Source organism: Saccopteryx bilineata, chromosome 2 (genome assembly GCF_036850765.1).
Source record: "Saccopteryx bilineata isolate mSacBil1 chromosome 2, mSacBil1_pri_phased_curated, whole genome shotgun sequence".
Classification (NCBI taxonomy): Eukaryota; Metazoa; Chordata; class Mammalia; order Chiroptera; family Emballonuridae; genus Saccopteryx; species Saccopteryx bilineata.
This window is the reverse complement of record NC_089491.1, coordinates 255,948,996-255,968,370: the sequence shown is the minus strand read 5'-3', so window position 1 is coordinate 255,968,370 and position 19,375 is coordinate 255,948,996. Positions and strand designations below refer to the sequence as shown.

The 19,375-nt window shown below is 43.4% G+C and overlaps 1 protein-coding gene across 15 annotated transcripts in view; it reads right to left on the bottom strand.

Annotated features, from left to right (window-relative positions):
• Positions 1-14,788, bottom strand: part of PRR14L (proline rich 14 like) — a 57,478-nt gene extending 42,690 nt beyond the window's left edge. For 3 of the 15 annotated variants that reach the window (XM_066260068.1, XM_066260074.1, XM_066260077.1), the window contains exon 1: positions 14,585-14,739. Coding sequence is in view for 6 of the 15 variants with exons in the window: in XM_066260063.1 (XP_066116160.1) it covers positions 2,303-2,773 (471 nt within the window). In the remaining 9 variants the exon portion in view is untranslated. Of the gene's footprint in view, positions 1-2,302; positions 2,823-12,737; positions 12,861-14,172; positions 14,511-14,584 lie in introns of those variants that run through there. The other 12 variants (XR_010729275.1, XM_066260062.1, XM_066260069.1 and 9 more) reach the window with 9 other exon arrangements.
• Positions 14,789-19,375: the final 4,587 nt, after the last annotated feature.

Here is a 19,375-nt window from a genome sequence, read left to right as displayed (position 1 = left end):
GTGTTGTGCCAATCTAGCAAGAGTTCTCATCTTGAGATCCAAGGATGTCAAGGCTCTGCAAACCTTTGGAAATGGTATGTCTGATTCTCTGAGAGGTCTGCAGCATTCATTCAGATTTCCAAAGGGTTCTGTGACCTGAAAATGATTAGGAGCTATCACTGCCATGTCTCCACAAGCTCAAATGTGCTCAACAGAACTACTTTTAACTAAAAGCCCCCAAATTCCTGAAGGCTTCTCTCACTTCTCTTGATTTTTCTCTTTCTTAGGAAAACATGCCCAGCAACTCAGCCTCCAATGGTGTGTTTTCAGGTTGTGTCATTAACATGAATTTTATCCAGGAGTACATTCCTGGTTTTCTATAGTCCTTCTACATATGACTCCAGGCTCAGCATCAGGAGGAGGGGACAGGATCCTCTTTGGCCAGGAATACTGACACACTTCTGGCTTCCCCTCTCACCCTACTCTCTCACCAATCCCAGGGGCATCTTGAACTCATCTGAGTGCTGTGGGGGAGGAGATTGTGAGTATGTTACTCTAACCATAGGCTAACCAGAACACAACAGAGCACAGACACCCTCTCTCAGTCCAGAAAACACATTTCTGTTAATGTATGTTAAAAGCAAATTGGCTTTCCTTGGCAGCCATACCACAAAGTTAATTCTAAGTGACCAGCAAAAACCTGTAGGTCTTGTTTCTCCATAAATACTTTTTTTCACTTGTGGAATTCAATTTATGGAGCCAAGTACAAAATCTTGTATCGATTAAATTTCATTTTGCCTTACAAAAATCATAGTATTTACCTATAGTAGAGTTGGGAGAAAGGGATGGTTTTAAAAAAGAGATAGTAATCTTCTAGTTCTTTGGTTAGGTGGTATGTACACACATGTGTAGATGTATATAAGTTGTGTTCACTATTATACTTTACAATTTATATATGCATCCTTTTATTTTATATTGAATATTACATTAACTTTCATCCTGTTAGATAGATTCAGCCCACCGTATCAAGAAGAAACCTTTAGACCCTGAATCTGTTACCTCACTCATTTAACTGTATTTTTAAGAGTAGATTGCCACAGGATAAAATCTGATTATCATATTCAACTATTACTTAATTCATTCCTAGTTATAGTTAGTATTATACAGACCCACTAAAACAATCAACTGACTGATACCCTGTGTAAAGAAATGATGTATTTATGAAGTGGGAAATGGAGCTGAGACCAGAAAGTCCAGAAAATATAAATTTATTACTGGGTCTAGAGCAAGGGTTGGCAAATGATAGCCTGCAGACCAGCGCCTGTGCTTATAAATAAAGTTCTATTTATATAGCCACACTCATCAATTTGCATATTGTCTATGCTTCCTTACTTTCACTTTACAACTGTATCACGACAGAGTTGAGTAGTTTCGACAGATATAATGTGTCCTGCAAAGCCTGAAATACATATTTACTACGTAGCCATTTACAGATAAAGTTTGTTAACTCCTGGTTTAAGGCACCATCCAGGGGAGAAAGTAAGTTTTCTAGTCCAATTAACTGGCAGGCATATTCCTTTAGGAATTGGGGTCCATCAGAGCTCACTAACCATTAGTCTCACAAAACTAACCCCTCTTACTCTAAGTTCAAACTCACAAAGAGAGATTTTATTTCCCATTTCCTACCAAGTAATAATCACACTTTTCACTGTGTACTAATTAAAGAACTGGCTTTCTGGCTTACACCTCAGCCTCTCATGACGTGGGTTAGCATGGGTCAGTCCTTTGGAAACCACCACCTCTGATATAAAAAAATAAAGTCAAGTTTTTGGACCTGTAAAGCTAAGGACTCATTTCAAAAATATAGCAACACTTCCGGGGTATCCATCCATTCTATGAAGCCCTACCTGAATCAACAGCCTTCCTCAATGACACCTCTGGGATATCTCACTCCACGATACTATCACTAATAATGATTCTACCCAAACTTAAGGAACAAGTACACATCATTCCTTAACATCGGATGCAGCAATACCACATCACTATCACAAAGACACTCAACATTTCATGTACGGTAGCTGCTTCAGAGAAGTGACACTTTGTCATTAAATAAGCACTTTCTCTCTTCAAATGTCTAATGTGATACGCGTGTTTTAAAAGAGCCAAAAAAATAAAAAAGTTAACACCAAAATCAACATTTTGAAAATGTTTCAAGAATAGATCATAAGTTACCTGTCAGCATCTGTCCTTTATCATGTGAAGTGTTACTCAGGAGAACTGTCATTCATACTCAACTCCTCTGAATCAAGATGTCATTTCTTACCTGACTTGGGCTGATCTTTTCTCCAGTGGCTGTGGAATGTTGACAGGGGTCTTCCTTTGCTGCCCCACAGGGGTTTCTTACAATTTCCACCTGGTCCCCTCGATCTCTGCAGACCGTTAGTTCCATGCTCTTGGTTTTCTCTTCCCTAGCCAAGATCTCAGAAGCCATAGAAACTCCTGCTGTGGAGTCCACCAGCCCACACCACCCAGGCTCTCCCCCATGACGCAAGGTCTCAGAGGTTTCTTCACAACTTTCCACATGAGTCCTCTGCAGCTCCACGGGCACTGCCCTACTCTGATTTACAAGAGAGCTTGAGGCTCCAGGTTTTACATCTGGAATCACACTTGGCTCAGGGTCAGCATGAAGCTCTTTGGAGACACTTACTGGGAGGTCAGAGTATAATTCCTGCACCACGGCAGACATGGAGGAATCAAGTGGAACTGGCTGAGTCTCTACTCCGGATGACAGCATTAGGGCAGATGGAGATTATGGAGTCAAGTCTTACATCAAACGGTTCACCCTGACATAAATCAAAGGGATAAAAGTTTAAAACTTGGCAGGGTAGAAGAAAGTTGTCTCAGCTCAAATTGGCAAAAACAAGGACAATAAATTCTACCTCAAATGCTGGCATTATCTGGCACCAAAAAATTGTCGTTAATAGACTGAATTTGTGGGCTTGGGGTGGTGAACACACAATACAATATAAAGGTAATGAATTATATAACTGTAGCCTTGAAACCTATATAATTTTATTAACAACTATCAGCCCAATAAATTCAATAAAAAATGAGACTGAATTTGTGGAAAAATTCCTTAAAGTTTTAATAGACACCTGTCTAATCTCAAGTCAAATACTGCCTTATGATATATTCTCCATTTAAATCTGGAAAGCCAGATTTAAATACTAGTAGGAATAAGACATGTCTAAGCAGCCATGGGATAGATTTGTAAATCAGAAGATCAAAATAGTTCTCTACTTGTTTTCAGGGCATGAACCTTGCTCATTTTGTTCCCTGCTATATTCCCACTGCCTAGAATAGGCATATGACACACAGTAGGTACTCTGTAAGTATTTGCTGAATGCAGATATACTAAGGGACTCTGAAGGATTTGATTCACTGGCTTTTATTCATTAAGATACTTTCTGAAAGACAGAAAACAGAATTCCATTCCTTCAGTGCTTACCAAACCCTTAAGCTAGGATCTACACTGGCGGGCACAAGACACTACTAAACTAGCTCTTCACCAGGATCCTTCCTGACTTTTATTCAGCATCTTGAGATTTTCTTAGTGCCTTCACAGACATCACTCATTTGATTTTCATAATAACTCTTTGAGCTAAGTAGGGCCGCTATCATCTTCCCATTATAGATTTTTTTTTTTCAGAGAAAACATCTCTAGGTTATTTTGACATTTGATTATGCTGCATTCCCATCACCCAAAGTCCAATTGTCTTCCGTTACCTTCTAACTGGTTTTCTTTGCCCATTATAGATTTTTAAATCACACCTGAAGAGGTTAAAATGACCTGCTTAAAATATTACATGGTTATCTGAGAGGACAGAGGGGGATACACAGGGGACTGGGAATATTTAATTTCTTGCATAGGGTGATGGAAACACAGCGTATTTACTGAAATAATGTATCTAGGTAGTTCATAATATTGTATGATTAAAATAGTCACCACACAGACACACACTTCATTCATTCCACACCAAGCTAGGAAATGGTACACTCACGACCAGGGTTTCCCGATTGGTAACTTTTCCATTTTAGTCTAGCAATAATACAGTGTGTCCGAAAAGTCATGGTGCACTTTTGACCGGTCACAGGAAAGCAACAAAAGACGATAGAAATGTGAAATCTAAACCAAATAAAAGGAAAACTCTCCCAGTTTCATACCTATTCAGTGCAGTTTGATGTGGGCTCAGGCACAGATTTTTTAGGGCTCCTTAGGTAGCTACCCCGTAGCCTCTACAGACTCGTCACTGACTGATGGCCTACCAGAACGGGGTTTCTCCACTAAACTGCCGGTTTCCTTCAACTGCTAATCCCACCGAGTAATGTTATTCCTATGTGGTGGTGCTTCATTATAAAGGCGCCGATATTCACGTTGCACTTTGGTCACAGATTCGAATTTAGCAAGCCACAGAACACACTGAACTTTCCTCTGTACCGTCCACATCTCAACTGGCATGGCCTGGGCTGCTCCGCTGTATACACAGTGTTACGTCATCATCTGTGCATGCGCACATGCTGCCACATCATCCTATAGAAACTGGGAGGGTTTTCCTTTTATTTGGTGCAGATTTCACATTTCTATCATCTTTTGTTGCTTTCTTGTGACCAGTCAAAAGTGCACCATGACTTTACGGACACACTGTATGTGCAGGTTCCACAAAATTCAGTTTGACCTGACCAACGTGGAAACTGGTTAACCAGATAAGACTCTGCATGCTTTCATTCTTGTTTTGCCTAATCCTAAACAAGGAGAGAGAAGAAATATTCAGCAACTCAGGGTTTGTAACAAGGACTTACTGGAGGTATTGATGGCAAATCCCTTTGGCCAAAATGCACACAGGAAAGGATGTTTCAGAAAACCAGCCGATTTCCACTCCTACCACTTCCTAAAGTCCAGTATTCCCCCCAGATAAGTGAAGTCCAGGGATGGCTATTCAAAGACACGTCCCACCTTCTCTTCACTGACTATGACTAGATTTGAGCAAGAGGGACTTTCCAACACACCACATCAATCTGTACAACTCAGCTTCCTTGGTCCCTGTCTCTATTCCTACCTGATTATGTGGGGGGAAGCCCACAGATGTCACTTACACAAAGGCACATGCTCAGTTTCCTCATGAAGAAGTACTCATCCTGAATACTCCTGGACTATCATTCCTCCGTGCACAAAAGATCCCATCCTTTCACTTGTGCTATTTGGACCCAAGTTGGTGGCTGAGGAAGGGCAGATGACAGGTCCTCTCATTGTGGACCACTCTGCCTTTCTAAACCATGGTGGATAGTTTATTCATGTTCCTATGATTTCATTCACTGGATGCCCTTAGTGTATTTAAGAAACCCCATTTGACTGACCAGGTGGTGGCGCAGTGGGATGGGAGCGTAGGACTGGGATGTGGAGGACCCAGGTTCGAGACCCTAAAGTCACCAGCTTGAGCAAGAGCTCATCTGGTTTGAGCAAAGCTCACCAGCTTGGACCCAAGGTCACTGGCTCGAGCAAGGGGTTACTTGGTCTGCTAAAGGCCCACGGTCAAGGCACATATGAGAAAGCAATCAATGAACTAAGGTGTCACAACGAAAAACTGATGATTGATGCTTCTTATCTCTCTCCATTCCTGTCTGTCTGTCCCTGTCTATCCCTCTGACTCTCTCTCTGTCTCTGTAAAAAAAAAAAAAGAAAAGAAACCCCATTCAAAGATAAAAGGATATAATACTCCACTATTTACTTAAATACTAGAAATTATAGGAAATCAGGCTTCTGGTCCATAAAGTTTAGGTTATACAGGAGGGCTGATAAACTTAAATCCAGCCCTGGCTCAGTGGATAAAGTGTTGTCCTGGCACACTGAGGTTGTGGGTTCAGTCCCTGGTCAGGGCATGTACGAGAAGGAATCAATGAGTGTACAACTAACTGGAACTAAGTGGAACGGCAAGTTGATGCTTTTCTCTCTCTCTGTCCCTTCTTTTTTCTCTCTCAAATCAATAAAAAAATTTTTAAAAATCAAATGAGACTCACACAGTGCTTAGAGAAATGTACCCTTTTTGGAGCTACAGCCTTTCCCTCTCCTCTATGTCCTGCGTATTTCTGGGGGCGCGTGTGCGTGCGCACGTGTCCATATAGGGGTTAGCAGAGATATAGTGGAATTGCTATTTGAAGCCCCCCCCAAAAAAGGTAGGAAGTGCTCAATTTTAATTTGGTTCAGTTTCTCCTTCCCAACAACAAAATCCAGTTTTTGTTTGTCACAACATACAGGGTGGGGCAAAAGTAGGTTTATAGTTGTTCATATGGAAAATAATACAATAATTAATAGTAATAATATAATAAAGTATTTCAACCGTAAATCCACTTTTGCCCCACCCTGTATAAAAGGACAGGAGGTTACCGCACTAAGGGATAAAGGGATACTGTGAAAGAGCAGGTTTGTTGATGGAGATCGGCTCTGTGGGTCTGTACACCTGCTTATGCTCAAGAGCTCTTCTCCCTGTATGCCACCAAAGTGTGGTGTTCTTAAAAAAAAACCCACTTTTTTTTAAAGCTATTTCATCTTTTTATTTCATTGATTTTAGCGAGAGAGGGGAAGGGAGAGGGAGACAGGGACATTGACCTGCTCCTGTATGTGCTCTGACCAGGAATTGAACCGGCAACTTCTGAACTTGGGGATGATGCTCTAACCAAGCTATCCGGCCAAGGCAATAATAAAATGTCATTTTTTTTTTTTTTTGACAGAGACAGAGAGTCAGAGAGGGTGACAGTTAAGGACAGAGAGACAGGAAGGGAGATGGGAAGCATCAATTCTTTGTTGCAGCATCTCAGTTGTTCACAGATTGCTTTCTCACATGTACCTTGACCAGAGGGCTACAGCAGAGAGAGTGACCCCTTCCTCAAGACAGCAACTTTGGGCTTCAAGCCAGTGACCTTTGGGCTCAAGCTAGCGACCATGGGGTCATATTTATGATCCCAAGCTCAAGCTAGTAACCCCGCGCTCAAGCTAGTGAGCCCATACTCAAGCAGGATGAGCCCGCACTCAAGCCAGTGACCTCAGGGTTTCAAACCTGGGTCCTCTTGTGTTCCAGTCCGATGCTCTATCCACTGCACCACCACCTGGTCAGGCATTCTCCAAAATTTAATCCCTGCTATACTTTTCTTTTCAGGCTTCACTTTTTAGATGACCTCACGTTTTCTTACAGCTCTCTGCTATGAGGATAACTTGAAACTGTCCCTCTAAGTATAGGGTAACCACATGACCCAGCAAGTCCCCTCCTAGTTATATACCCAAAAACATATAACCATACAAAAACTTTCACAAGTGTTCATAGTACCACTATTCATAAGAGCCAACAGTGGAAATAATGTAAATGTCCATCAACTGATGAATGGATAAACAAAATGTGGTCTATCCATACAACGGAATACTACTCAACTATAAAAACAAAGTACTAACTTATGATACAAGATGGATGAATCTTGACAGCGTTATGGAAAATAAGCTAGTCACAAAAGACCATATATCATGTGATCCCATTTATATGAAATGTCTGGAATAGATAAGCACAGACTTAGAAAGTAGATTAGCAGTTCCTTAGTGCTGGAAGAGGTAGAGAAATAGGAGGCGGCTACGTATCGAGTTTCTTTTGGGATAAATAACAATATTCTAAAATTGATTATAGACCCTGGCTGGCTGGCTCAATGGCAGAGCACTGGCCCAGCTTGTGGATGTCCTGGGTTCAATTCTCAATCTGGGCACACAGGAGAAGTGACCATTTGCTTCTTCACCCCTTCCCTGTCTCTCTCTCTCTCTCTCTCTCTCTTCCCTTCCTTTCCCACAACCATGGCTCAGTTGGGTTGAGGGCATCAGCCCTGGGTGCTGAAGATGGCTCTGTGGAGCCTCTACCTTAGGTGCTAAAAATAACTCGGTTGTGAGCATGGCAAACAAGCATATGAAAATAAGCTCAAATCATATGTCATTGGGGAATCACATAAATTAAAATAACAGATACGCCACTATACACATATTAAAATGGCTTTTTAAAAAGACTGCTGTTGGCCCTGGCCAGTTGGCTCAGTGGTAGATTGTTGGCCCAGTGTGTGGATGTCCTGGGTTTGATTCCCAGTCAGGGAACACAGGAGAAGCGCCCATCTGCTTCTCCACCCCTCCCTCTCGCTTCTCTCTCTCTCTCTCTCTTCCTCCCCTTCTGCAGCCAAAGCTTGATTGGAGCAAGTTGGCCCTGAGTGCTGAGGATGGCTTCCTGGCCTCCGCCTCAGGCACTAAAAAATGGTTCCTGTTTCAATGCAGCAAGGGCCCCAGATGGGCAGAGCATTGGCCCCAGATGGCGATTGCTTGGTGGATCCCAGTTGGGGTGCATGTGGAGAGTCTGTCTCTCATGTGGAAAAGAAGAAAAAAAATTAAAATTTATTACAGTGATGACTGTATGTGACCATGTTAAATACCACTAAATCATATCATTTAAGTTCTTGAATGGTATGATATATGTTATATCTTAATAAAGTTAATATAAAAAAAGAGAAATCTAACCCTAGCCTTAACCTTTTTTCAAGTTCCTGACCAGTTTTACTCACAAGGATGGCATCCCCCCAAACCTAAGAAAGAACCTATTCAATCTAAAGAATGAGCCTTATTACAGGAATGAGTAAGATGCCCTCAGTAAACTTACACGCTTATTTCTGATCCAATTGTCTCTCTCAGTAATGATCTCCATTATCCTAGAGCTCAGACTTGATTCCCCAAACATAACTATCTGACCTTTAATTAGCAACTGGTAGCCCACAGACACAAATCCAGCAGTGTCTAACAAATGCCACTTCTTAACATCCCCATGGTTCTAATTCAAGGTTTTGTTCTGAACACAAATTCATGCAAAAATACAAATTTGCTAAACATCTTTATCGCAAAGAGGCAATACTGATAATCACATAAAATGGCTCAAAATATTCCTCAGGGAAAAGAGTAGCTTTACCTTTCCTATGCCTCCACATACAATGTAAACATCATTGCCAAAATAAAATTTTAAATGCTTTGGTCACCAAAAGATAACTTCCAATTTACAAAAACCAAACACCACAAAGCTATCACCATCTCTTGATGCTCTTGTTTGCTAGAGTCATAATTCTCAACCTGGAAAACAACTAGGCACATTGGCTGCTGAAGCAAAACAGACACACCCTCCTTGTTCTCCCAGCCCATTCTGGGTCCTTAAGTTTCTCAGAAGCATCTGCAGTTGAGTCACCAAGAATAGCTGAGTGCCTTGGCTGGAACCCTCAAAGATGGAGTAATATTTTATTGCTTCTCAGCCTTTTGGCTAAGATCAAGTGTAAGGATGGAGTAATATTTAGATGCAAACCTAAAATTATTCTCAGCTCACTAGCTTGCATCACTAAACTCTTCTCTCAATAATTGCCATCTATCAAGATATTGGTGATGCCACCAAGACCGCAGAAAAAAACACCCAAATTTTAGCAAACTACATAAACATCAGGACTCTTAGTAAAATATATAGTATATAGGAAAATGTTTGAAAGATATAAACTTGCCTGGCCTATAGTGGCACAGTAGATAGAACACCAACTTGGAAGGCTGAGGTTGCTGGGCCAAAACCCTGGGCTTGCCTGACCAGGTGGTGGCGCAGTGGATAGAGCGTCGGACTGGGATGTGGAAGACTCAGGTTCGAGGCCACTAGCCTGAGAGCAAGCTCATCTAGTTTGAGCAAAAGCTCACTAGCTTGAGCCCAAGGTCGCTGACTCAAGCAAGGGGTTACACGGTCTGCTGAAGGCCCGCGGTCAAGGCACATATGAGAAAGCAATCAATGAACAACTAAGGTGTTGCAATGCACAACGAAAAACTAATGATTGATGCTTCTCATCTCTCCGTTCCTGTCTGTCTGTCCCTGTCTATCCCTCTCTCTGACTCTCTCTCTGTAAACAAACAAACAAAACAACAACAACAACAAAACCCTGGACTTGCCCAGTCAAGGCACATACGACAGGCAACGAATGAACAGCTAGAGTGAAAATCTTAAAAAATATATTAAAAAGAATTAAGTTCGCCTAACCTGTGGTGGCGCAGTGGGATAAAGCGTCGACCTAGAACGCTGAGGTTACCGGTTCAAAACCTTGGGCTTGCCCTGTCAAGGCACATATGGGAGTTGATGCTTCCTGCTCCTCCCCTTTCTCTCTCTCTCTCTCTCTCTCTCTCTCTCCCTCTAAAAATCAATCAATAAAAATAATTAATAAAAAATAGAAAAATACCCCCCCAAAAAAATTAAAAAAAAAAAAAGAAGAAGTTCAACAGTGATGAGTGATGGAATCATGAATGGCTTATCTTTATGTTTTACTTTTTTCTTTTTTTACAAGGAATATGTATTACATATGTTGAAAAAAATTTTAATTATATCTACTTATTAATTTGTAGTTCCACTTACTTATGCATACATTGGTTGATTCTTGTGCCCTGACTGGATTGAACCTGTAACTTTGGAGTGTTGGGACTATGCTCTACCCAACTGAGCTACCTGGCCAGGGCACATATGTTAAAAATTTTTTAAAATGCCCTGGCCAGTTGGCCAGGGTAGAGCATCGGCCTGGTGTGTGGGGGACCCAGGTTCGATTTCCGGCCAGGGCACATAGGAGAGGCGCCCATTTGCTTCTCCATCCCCACCCCCTCCTTCCTCTCTGTCTCTCTCTTCCCCTCCCACAGCCGAGGCTCCATTGGAGCAAAGATGGCCTGGGTGCTGGGGATGGCTCCTTGGCCTCTGCCCCAGGCGCTAGAGTGGCTCTGGTCGCGGCAGAGCGACGCCCCGGAGGGGCAGAGCATCGCCCCCTGGTAGGCAGAGCATCGCCCCTGGTGGGCGTGCCGGGTGGATCCCGGTCGGGCGCATGCGGGAGTCTGTCTGACTGTCTCTCCCCGTTTCCAGCTTCAGAAAAATAAATAAATAAATAAAACATTATTTCCCAAGATCCAAATATGTAACAATAAAGAATAACTAACTGTGCCTGACCTGCAGCAGCACAGTGGATAAAAGCGTCAACCTGGAACACTAAGGTCCCTGGTTCGAAACCCTGGGCTTGCCTGGCAAAGGCACATACAGGAAGCAACCACTATGAGTTGATGCTTTCTGCTTCTCTCTCTCTCTTCTCTCTAAAAAAAATCAATCAATAAATTAAAAATCTATCATTATCTTCCCAAATGTTAGCTCTCTGCCTCAATCATAAGTCTTTACATTAAATGTTAAAACTTCAAGTAAAAAAAAAAAGAGTAACACATGCCTATAAAATGTAGACAAGGATTTAGGGTTTAATTCTTGCTAATAACTTATAAACAACCAATTGAGTGATAATTATCTAGTTTGAAGTATAAGCAAGAAACAACCCAGAGATTCCCAGCCAACTCTTGCCAGCTGCTATTTGGCTTGTCTTGTTTACTATAATACAATGAAGATTTAGACTGGAGAATTAATTTTTTTTCTTTTAGGAAAAATATTTATAGGGAGTAGGTAGTACTTCCAATAAAAGAAGGCATTCTTTTGAAGTGAGAACAATCATCTCCAGATCTTTGTGTTTCAAATGCAGAAGCAGTGCTGGAAGCATCTAGATCAGGGGTCTCAAACTCGCGGCCCGCGGGCCGCATGCGGCCCCCCGAACAATTTTGTGCGGCCCGCAGACTAATCCACGAAGTTCAAAATATTTTGGATAAAATTAAGTAAGCCTAGGGGCCTACTTGTATTTTTCATTTCTCTAGCATCCTAGCTAGATATTAGCTTAGTTAACAGCAGTTGTGATGCGAACTACAGTTTCTGGTCGTTTTGTGACACTGAGTAAACTGCATGTACGATTGTGCTTGTTGTACTGATTTTTTTTTGTTTTCAACTGCAATGAGAAAAGTGTTGCGTAACAGTTGCCTTTTGTAGACCTAGTGCGCCCGCCAAACAGCTGTGATCTTGCTCTGCGGCCCACATGCTGAGTTGAGTTTGAGACCCCTGATCTAGATGATGGTTTCCCTGTGGGGAGACCAGGGTCCCTATTTTATCATGCACTTACTACCTGCAAGGCCTGCAATGTGTCTCTTAACTCGCTTAGGCTAGTTTTTCACATGCAAAATTAACAAATTAAACAGAATAATCTCAAAGGTCCTGCCACCCATAAAAATCTTATGACTCTAAGTAAAACTTTTCTATTTCACTGTTTCAACAAAGCACACCTATAAGACATCAACAATGGTGGTAGAGAACTCAAACTTAATTCCCACTACAAGTACTCAAGGACAAAGAGGTAATTTAAGAACACTTAAACAAAAAAGATAGAAAGCTTTTAACGTGTCTTCAGGCAACTTGGCAGTGTTTATTCCTATCCCACCAAATAAAAGCGAGGGGGGACAACCAGTGAAAGATGACATTGCACTTCTAGTTCTCCTTAGAATACATTTTATAATACTAAAAACGTGACAAAGTGGCAATTTTTACTTAAGTCGTTCAAACAGTCCCTAAAACAAAAATTCTGGGAGTACAATGTTTGTAGCACTAATAAAAATAGGGGGGAAATCAAACAAAGAAAACAAAAGAACAAAAAACCATGTGCCCCAATAATCCTGACTCTGAAGGTCTCCCCTCCCTTTAATTCCAAAGCAAAGGGGCTGCTCTTAGTGAAAAGAAAAATAGTTAATAACACTGGACACTGACAATACTCACAATAATGATCAGGCCCTCAGAAGTTCACAACATTCCTTTCACCTTGAGAAAAGGGCTTTCATTTCCAAATATCCAGTCACTAGAACCAATCCCTCCATGAGGGAATTCGGAGAAGAGGCCCTTCTTAAGAGACAGAAAAAGAATCTTTTAATAAGATCTCTAGACAAACTGAAAGTGGGGCAGGGAAGCCCATATATTAAATAGGTCCCAACTCTTCAACATGGAATGTGCAGGGACTCTCAAAAGCATCAAACACTGTTTCTCTTTTCCTTCCTTAATTAGCATGCAGAGAAAGGATCCCTGTCTTCACTAGAGGAGTGGAGTGAAATGCTCCTGATTTCTACTGACAGACTCTCAGCATAGAAAGACTAATTTCTTTTTCAAAGGAAGAGAAAAGAAACCATCTGCGTTGCTCTAAACATATAGCAGGAAAGAGTCCTCCTCTCAAAGGTATTTTTCTTGAGAAAGCAAGAGAAACAAACTGGAATCTCCCTCTTTGGGGGAGGGGATATGTAGCTATTAGGAAGCTCTTTGGTCACTAGAGCAAGTAGAGGTAGGTATTCGTGGGAGAGGACATCTCTAACCAGTGAGGAAGTGATAGCTTCTGTAAACAAAGAAAAGGCTGGCTTCTGAAATCAGGTTTCCTTACCTCTTGAAATACAGACTTGTTTCCAAAAACGAAGTCTATTTTCCTGATAATTCTAATTGAGGCCCTCTTTGTTAATTGGGGAAGTATGGTAGGATCTAAGAGGATTAGAAGTGCCTCTTTCTGTACCCCAGGGGGGAAAGCCTTCTTTCCAGTTAGAAAGGTTGGGTTGAATACTTGCGATGGGGGCTATAGGGTGGAGGCTGGGGTGAGGGTGATGAAAGGAGCCATGCACAGAAAAATCTGTTTCCTGTATTAGATATTAGTTTCCTTTAAAAAACAAATTAAGTAACAGTAATAGCAAGAATTGACCAAAAGGTTACTACTATGTACTAATCACTCCCACAAATTCTTCTTTAGCCCTTATGACAATTCCATGAAAAGTGTACCCAAATTAGAGATGGGCTGGGTGAGGAAGGTTAAGCTATTAGTCAAGGTCACAAAGACGGGAACTGGGAGACGAAGGCTTGCAAATATCACACTCCAAACGCCAATCGTGCAAAGGAAAGGAGCTCACTGCACACCGGGAGACGGGGGTTAAGAGAGAAGTTAGGCTCCTTCTGTGGACGTGACTGGGGGAAGGGAAAAAAAAAACTGACTTGTAATACCAAGAGGTAAATTCAGGGTCTTCCTCCCTATATCTCGGGGTAAAGGTGAAAAATAAAAGAGGTTAAGTCTCTTTTACAGGGAAGGGAGATCTCTGTCACTTTTAGGCAAGTTGAGCCTCGCTCTTCACTTGAGGGGCTGTGCTGACCAAATTCGGGGGGGGGGTCTTGTTTGGGGGTTTACCTTTCATACCCTCCTTAAAATAAGTTCAGAATCCCCCTCTCGCACCCCGGGAGCGGGTCTTGCTCTGCTAATAAACGCACGGGAGCTGGAGAAGAGTGTACGCCCACGGAAAAAGGCGTCGCTCTCCCCGAAGGAAGTTGGGGGTCTCCTGCCGTATCGAGTTTGAAGAGGAGTATCTCCCCCGCCGGAGCCATGACTCGGTTAAGCCGTTTCGCCCTCGAGACGCAGGGCCTGGTTTCCTCCCTTTCCCCAGGTCGTTCTGCCGCACGCCGCGTAGCCTCAGTCCCCTTCAGCACCCCGAGAGCGGGGGACTGGGCTCCCCCTCAACCTGCACCTCCCGGCGGATGGTCCTCTTGGGGTGGAGTGGGGCGGGGCGACTGCGCCCGAAGCCTTCCCGCCCCCAGCCTCTTACCCTGAGCCCTGCTCCACGGCCCGCTCTCGCCCCGCCAGCCCAGCCTCTGCAGCTGCAGCCCCGCCGCCGTCAAGTCTACCTGAGCCTACGAAGCCAAGAGAGCCCACGGGCGCTCCGGCCGCCGCCACCTCTTCGTCTCTATGGTCCTCCCCCCTCCTCTCGTACTTCCTCATCCGGGGCCGAAGACAACCATGCGGGCTCACCCAAGTCCCGCCTCCTCACAGTGCGCGCGCAACTCCCAAGGGCGGGTTGTCCAGCGTCGGACTCCCGCCCTACGCTACCTCGCGTCTCTTTCGGCACCGCCTCTGCGGCCCGTACTTTTTTTTTTTTTTTTTTTTTCAGAGACAGAGAGTGAGTCAGAGAGGGATAGACAGGGACAGACAGACAGGAACGGAGAAAGATGAGAAGCATCAATCATTAGTTTTTCATTGTGCGTTGCAACACCTTAGTTGTTCATTGATTGCTTTCTCATATGTGCCCTGACCGCGGGCCTTCAGCAGACCAAGTAGCCCCCTGCTGGAGCCAGCAGCATTGGGTCCAAGCCGGTGGGCTCCTGCTCAAACCAGATGAGCCCGCGCTCAAGCTGGCGACCTCGGGGTCTCGAACCTGGGTCCTCTGCATCCCAGTCCGACGCTCTATCCACTGCGCCACCGCCTGGTCAGGCTGCGGCCCGTACTTTTAAAGCCGAACGGACTTTTTTACCCAGCTCCTGACGAGCTCTAAGGGCCTAATGTTTGTCTATACCGCCCACACCCTGGTCCAGTCCACCATTTCTCTGGCCTGGATGCTGCAACTGTATGGGCCTTCCGCCTTTCAGTGTGGCAGCCCAAGAGATCTTTATATATAGTTGGAATCAGTGTTTTATGTGATGCTACTCCCCTCCTTGTTTTAATCACATTGACCACTAAATCTAAATGGCACTTCTCTGCTTCCAGTCCTTTAAGGCAAGGCATCTTGTTTTAATTTTGTCACAGCTTTAACACCAGCTGAAATTGTGTTTCATATCTCTCTCTCTCTGTCTCTCTCTCCCTTTCAAACTGTTAGAGAAAGTTTATTTGTAAAGTCACAGCTGTAGAATAAGTAAACAGGAGAAGAAACGGGCTCAGGAAACAAGTTACAGAGGCAAAAAGAAGGGCTCTTGGAACTTAAGAGAGAGAGGCAAAGACAAGGCCCCTAGAAGAAGGGAGTGGGGAGAGGCATGCTCCAAAGAGTATGCTCCATCTCTTTCTTGACTGTTCTTGTCCCTTTCCACCCGTGTGTGTGTGTGTGTGTGTGTGTGTGTGTGTGTGTTTATTTTTTTATTTTTTTACAGAGACAGAGAGAGAGAGAGAGGGATGAATAGGGACAGACAGACAGGAACAAAGAGAGATGAGAAGCATCAATCATTAGTTTTTCATTGAGACACCTTAGTAGTTCATCGATTGCTTTCTCATATGTGCCTTGACCTAGGGCCTTCAGCAGACCGAGTAACCCCTTGCTCGAGCCTGTGACCTTGGGTCCAAGCTGGTGAGCTTTACTCAAACCAGATGAGCCTGCGCTCAAGCTGGTGACCTCGGGGTCTTGAACCCGGGTCCTCCGCATCCCAGTCCGACGCTCTATCCACTGCGCCACCGCCAGTCAGGCACTCCTGTGTGTTTTGTTCATTCTTTGTTCAGCACCTAGTGGTGTCCTACATACACAGATGCTCAACAGATATTTGAAGGAGAGAAAATAATCTTCATCAAATATGGAATTGAGGAGGTCCTGAGAATGCAATCAACTTGCCCCAAATAACACAGCTTTGTGTTTAAAACAGAAATCTGTTGCTTCTTGGACCTTAGAGAAGCTACAGGTTTGAAAGTTTGGGAGAGACTTTAATTCTCCCTTTTCTGATCAAGATATCTTTGAGCCAGCCAACATGTGGACCATTTTGGTGGAGCTAATGGTTTTTCCAGCTTTAATTAGGGCTGGAGATATACAAACCCAAATGCTAACCCTACTATTTACAACCTTTGAGTTCATATATTGTTTGTATACCTGCACAGTTCATTTATAGGCTATTACAGAAGCTATTGGGACAAATTAACTAGAAAATCATTTTAAAACATTTCTACATTTATAGAATCTACTTCCTCAGGCAATTATTTCACTGTAGGAGATCTGAGAAACTCAGTTATTACTGGTTTGTCCTTCTGCCTCAGGATCGAACATGACTACACAGGACAACTATTGATCTTGTCTTTATTTTAAAATGTGATTATTTTGCCTGACTTGTGGTGACGCAGTGGGATAAAGCGTCGACCTGGAACACCGAGGTCGCCGGTTCGAAACCTTGGGCTTGCCTGGTCAAGGCACATATGGGAGTTGATGCTTCCTGCTCCTCCCCCTTCTCTCTCTCTCTGTCTCTCTCACTCCTCTCTCTCTAAAAAATCAATAAATAAAATATTTTAAAAAATAATAATAAAGAAAATAAGTAAAGAAAATTAAAATGTGATTATTTTTGTACATCATGGATTTTTAATTGTTTTCCATTGTTTTGGGGGAAAGAGAGAAAGAGAAGGAAAAAGAGAAGCATCAACCTGTTGTTTCACTTATTTGTTCCATTTAGTTGTGTACTCTTCAATTGCTTCTCCTATGTGCCCTGACTGCAGGTCAAACCCACGACCTCTGGTGTGCCAGGTTGATGCTTTATCCACTGAGCCACCTGGCCAGGGCCTACACCATGGATTTTTGTATTAGTTGATTTGAAAATATTGCATTAAATAAATATTGTTTATCTTGCTCATTGAGCTTTTGGGTACATCATGTAGGTGGTTATAACACTATGGTTGTACAACCAAGGCTGTTGGATTCCCAGTCTGAGAGCATCTCCCCTTACCGTGACCAATTTTAGACAAGTTTTTTTTAATCTCAAAGCTAGCCCTGGCTGGTGACTCAGTGGATAGAGCATCAGCCCAGCATATGGACATCCTAGGTTCAATTCTTGGTCAGAGAACCCAGGAGAAGCAACCATCTGCCTCCCCCCTACCTCTCCCCCTTCTCTCTGTCTTCCCCTGCTGCAGCCAGTGGCTCAATTGGTTCAAGTGTGACCCTGGGCACTGAGAACAGCAGTGGTTGGTCTGAGCACGTTAGCCTTAGGCATTGAAAACAGCTTGGTACTTAAGCATCAGTCTCAGACGGGGTTGCCAGGTGGATCCAGGTGGGGGGAACATGCGGAAGTCTGCCTCACTATCTCCCCTCCTCTCACCTAAAAAACAAACAAACAAACAAACAAAAAAAACCTTAAAACTTGCCTGACCAGGCAGTGGCACAGTGGATAGAGCATTGGCCTGGGAGGCTGAGGACCCTGGCTTGAAACCCCAAGGTCACTGACTTGAGCATGGAGTCGTCAGCTTGAGTGTGGGATTATAGACAGGACTCTATGGTCACTGGTTTAAAGCCCAAGATCTCTGGCTTGAGCAAGGGGTCACTGACTTGGCTGGAGCCCCCCAGTCAAGGCACATATGATAAAGCGATCAATGAACAACTAAGGAGCCACAACTATGAGTTGATGCTTCTCATCTCTTCCAGTCTGTCTCTCTCTCAAAAAAAAATTTTTTTTCCAAAACTTGTCAAGGTGTTTCACAAGTTTTTGCCAAATTAAAAAGTGGGATATTTGCATTTCTAAAATATACCAGGTATGGCCTGATCAGGTGGTGGCGCAGTGGATAGAGCGTCAGACTGGGATGCAGAGGACCCAGGTTCGAGACCCTGAGGTCGCCAGCTTGAGCACGGGCTCATCTGATCTGAGCAAAAGCTCACCAGCTTGGACCCAAGGTCGCTGGCTTGAGCAAGGGGTTACTCAGTCTGCTGAAGGTCCATGGTCAAGGCATATATGAGAAAGCAATCAATGAACAACTAAGGTGTCACAACGAAAAACTGATGACTGATGTTTCTCATCTCTCTCCGTTCCTGTCTGTCCCTGTCTATCCCTCTCTCTGACTCTCTGTCCCTGTAAAAAATAATAACAATAATAATAAAAAAATATATATACCAAGTATGGACATCTCTCAGGAGAAGGAATCATATTCTCCTGAGGCTCAGGGAGAGACAATCTCATTAGCTACCCCCGGAATGAAAGGACTTCCCATCAACCACTACTGCTAAGGAGCGAAAATAGCCTGGGGGAATCTGGGTTTGTCCCTGAATTGGCAACATTAAAATTCTCACTTGTAACGTATTGTCCTTGAAAAATTTTGTAACTGTTGCAGTCTACTTGATTATATGTTTCCTTTAAATATAAAATATTACAGCCGTAGAGCCTTGGCCTGGCGTCTGGGGTTTGATTCCCAGCCAGGGCACACAGGAGAAGCGGCCATCTGCTTCTCCACCCCTCCCCCTCTCCTTCCTCTCTGTCTCTCTCTTCCCTTCTGGTAGCCAAGGCTCCATTGGAGCAAAGTTGGCCCAGACGCTGAGGATGGCTCTGTGGCCTCTGCCTCAGGCGCTAGAATGGCTCTGGTTGCAACACAGCGATGCCCCAGATGGGCAGAGCATCACCCCCTGGTGGGCGTGCGGGGTGGATCCTGATCCAGCGCATGCGGGAGTCTGTCTGACTGCCTCCCCGTTTCTAGCTTCAGAAAAATACAAAAAAAACCCCAAAAAACAAAAACAAAAACAAAAAGATGACAATGATTTAGTTTTTAACTTCTGAATTCTAAAGTAAAAGCATTTATGCTTAAGAAAGCTCTTATTTGTCTTGCCTCTCCCAAGTATCCTTGTGGTATGATTGCTTTTTTCTTTCGGTATTCAGAATTTTCCCCAAACAGTATGTCA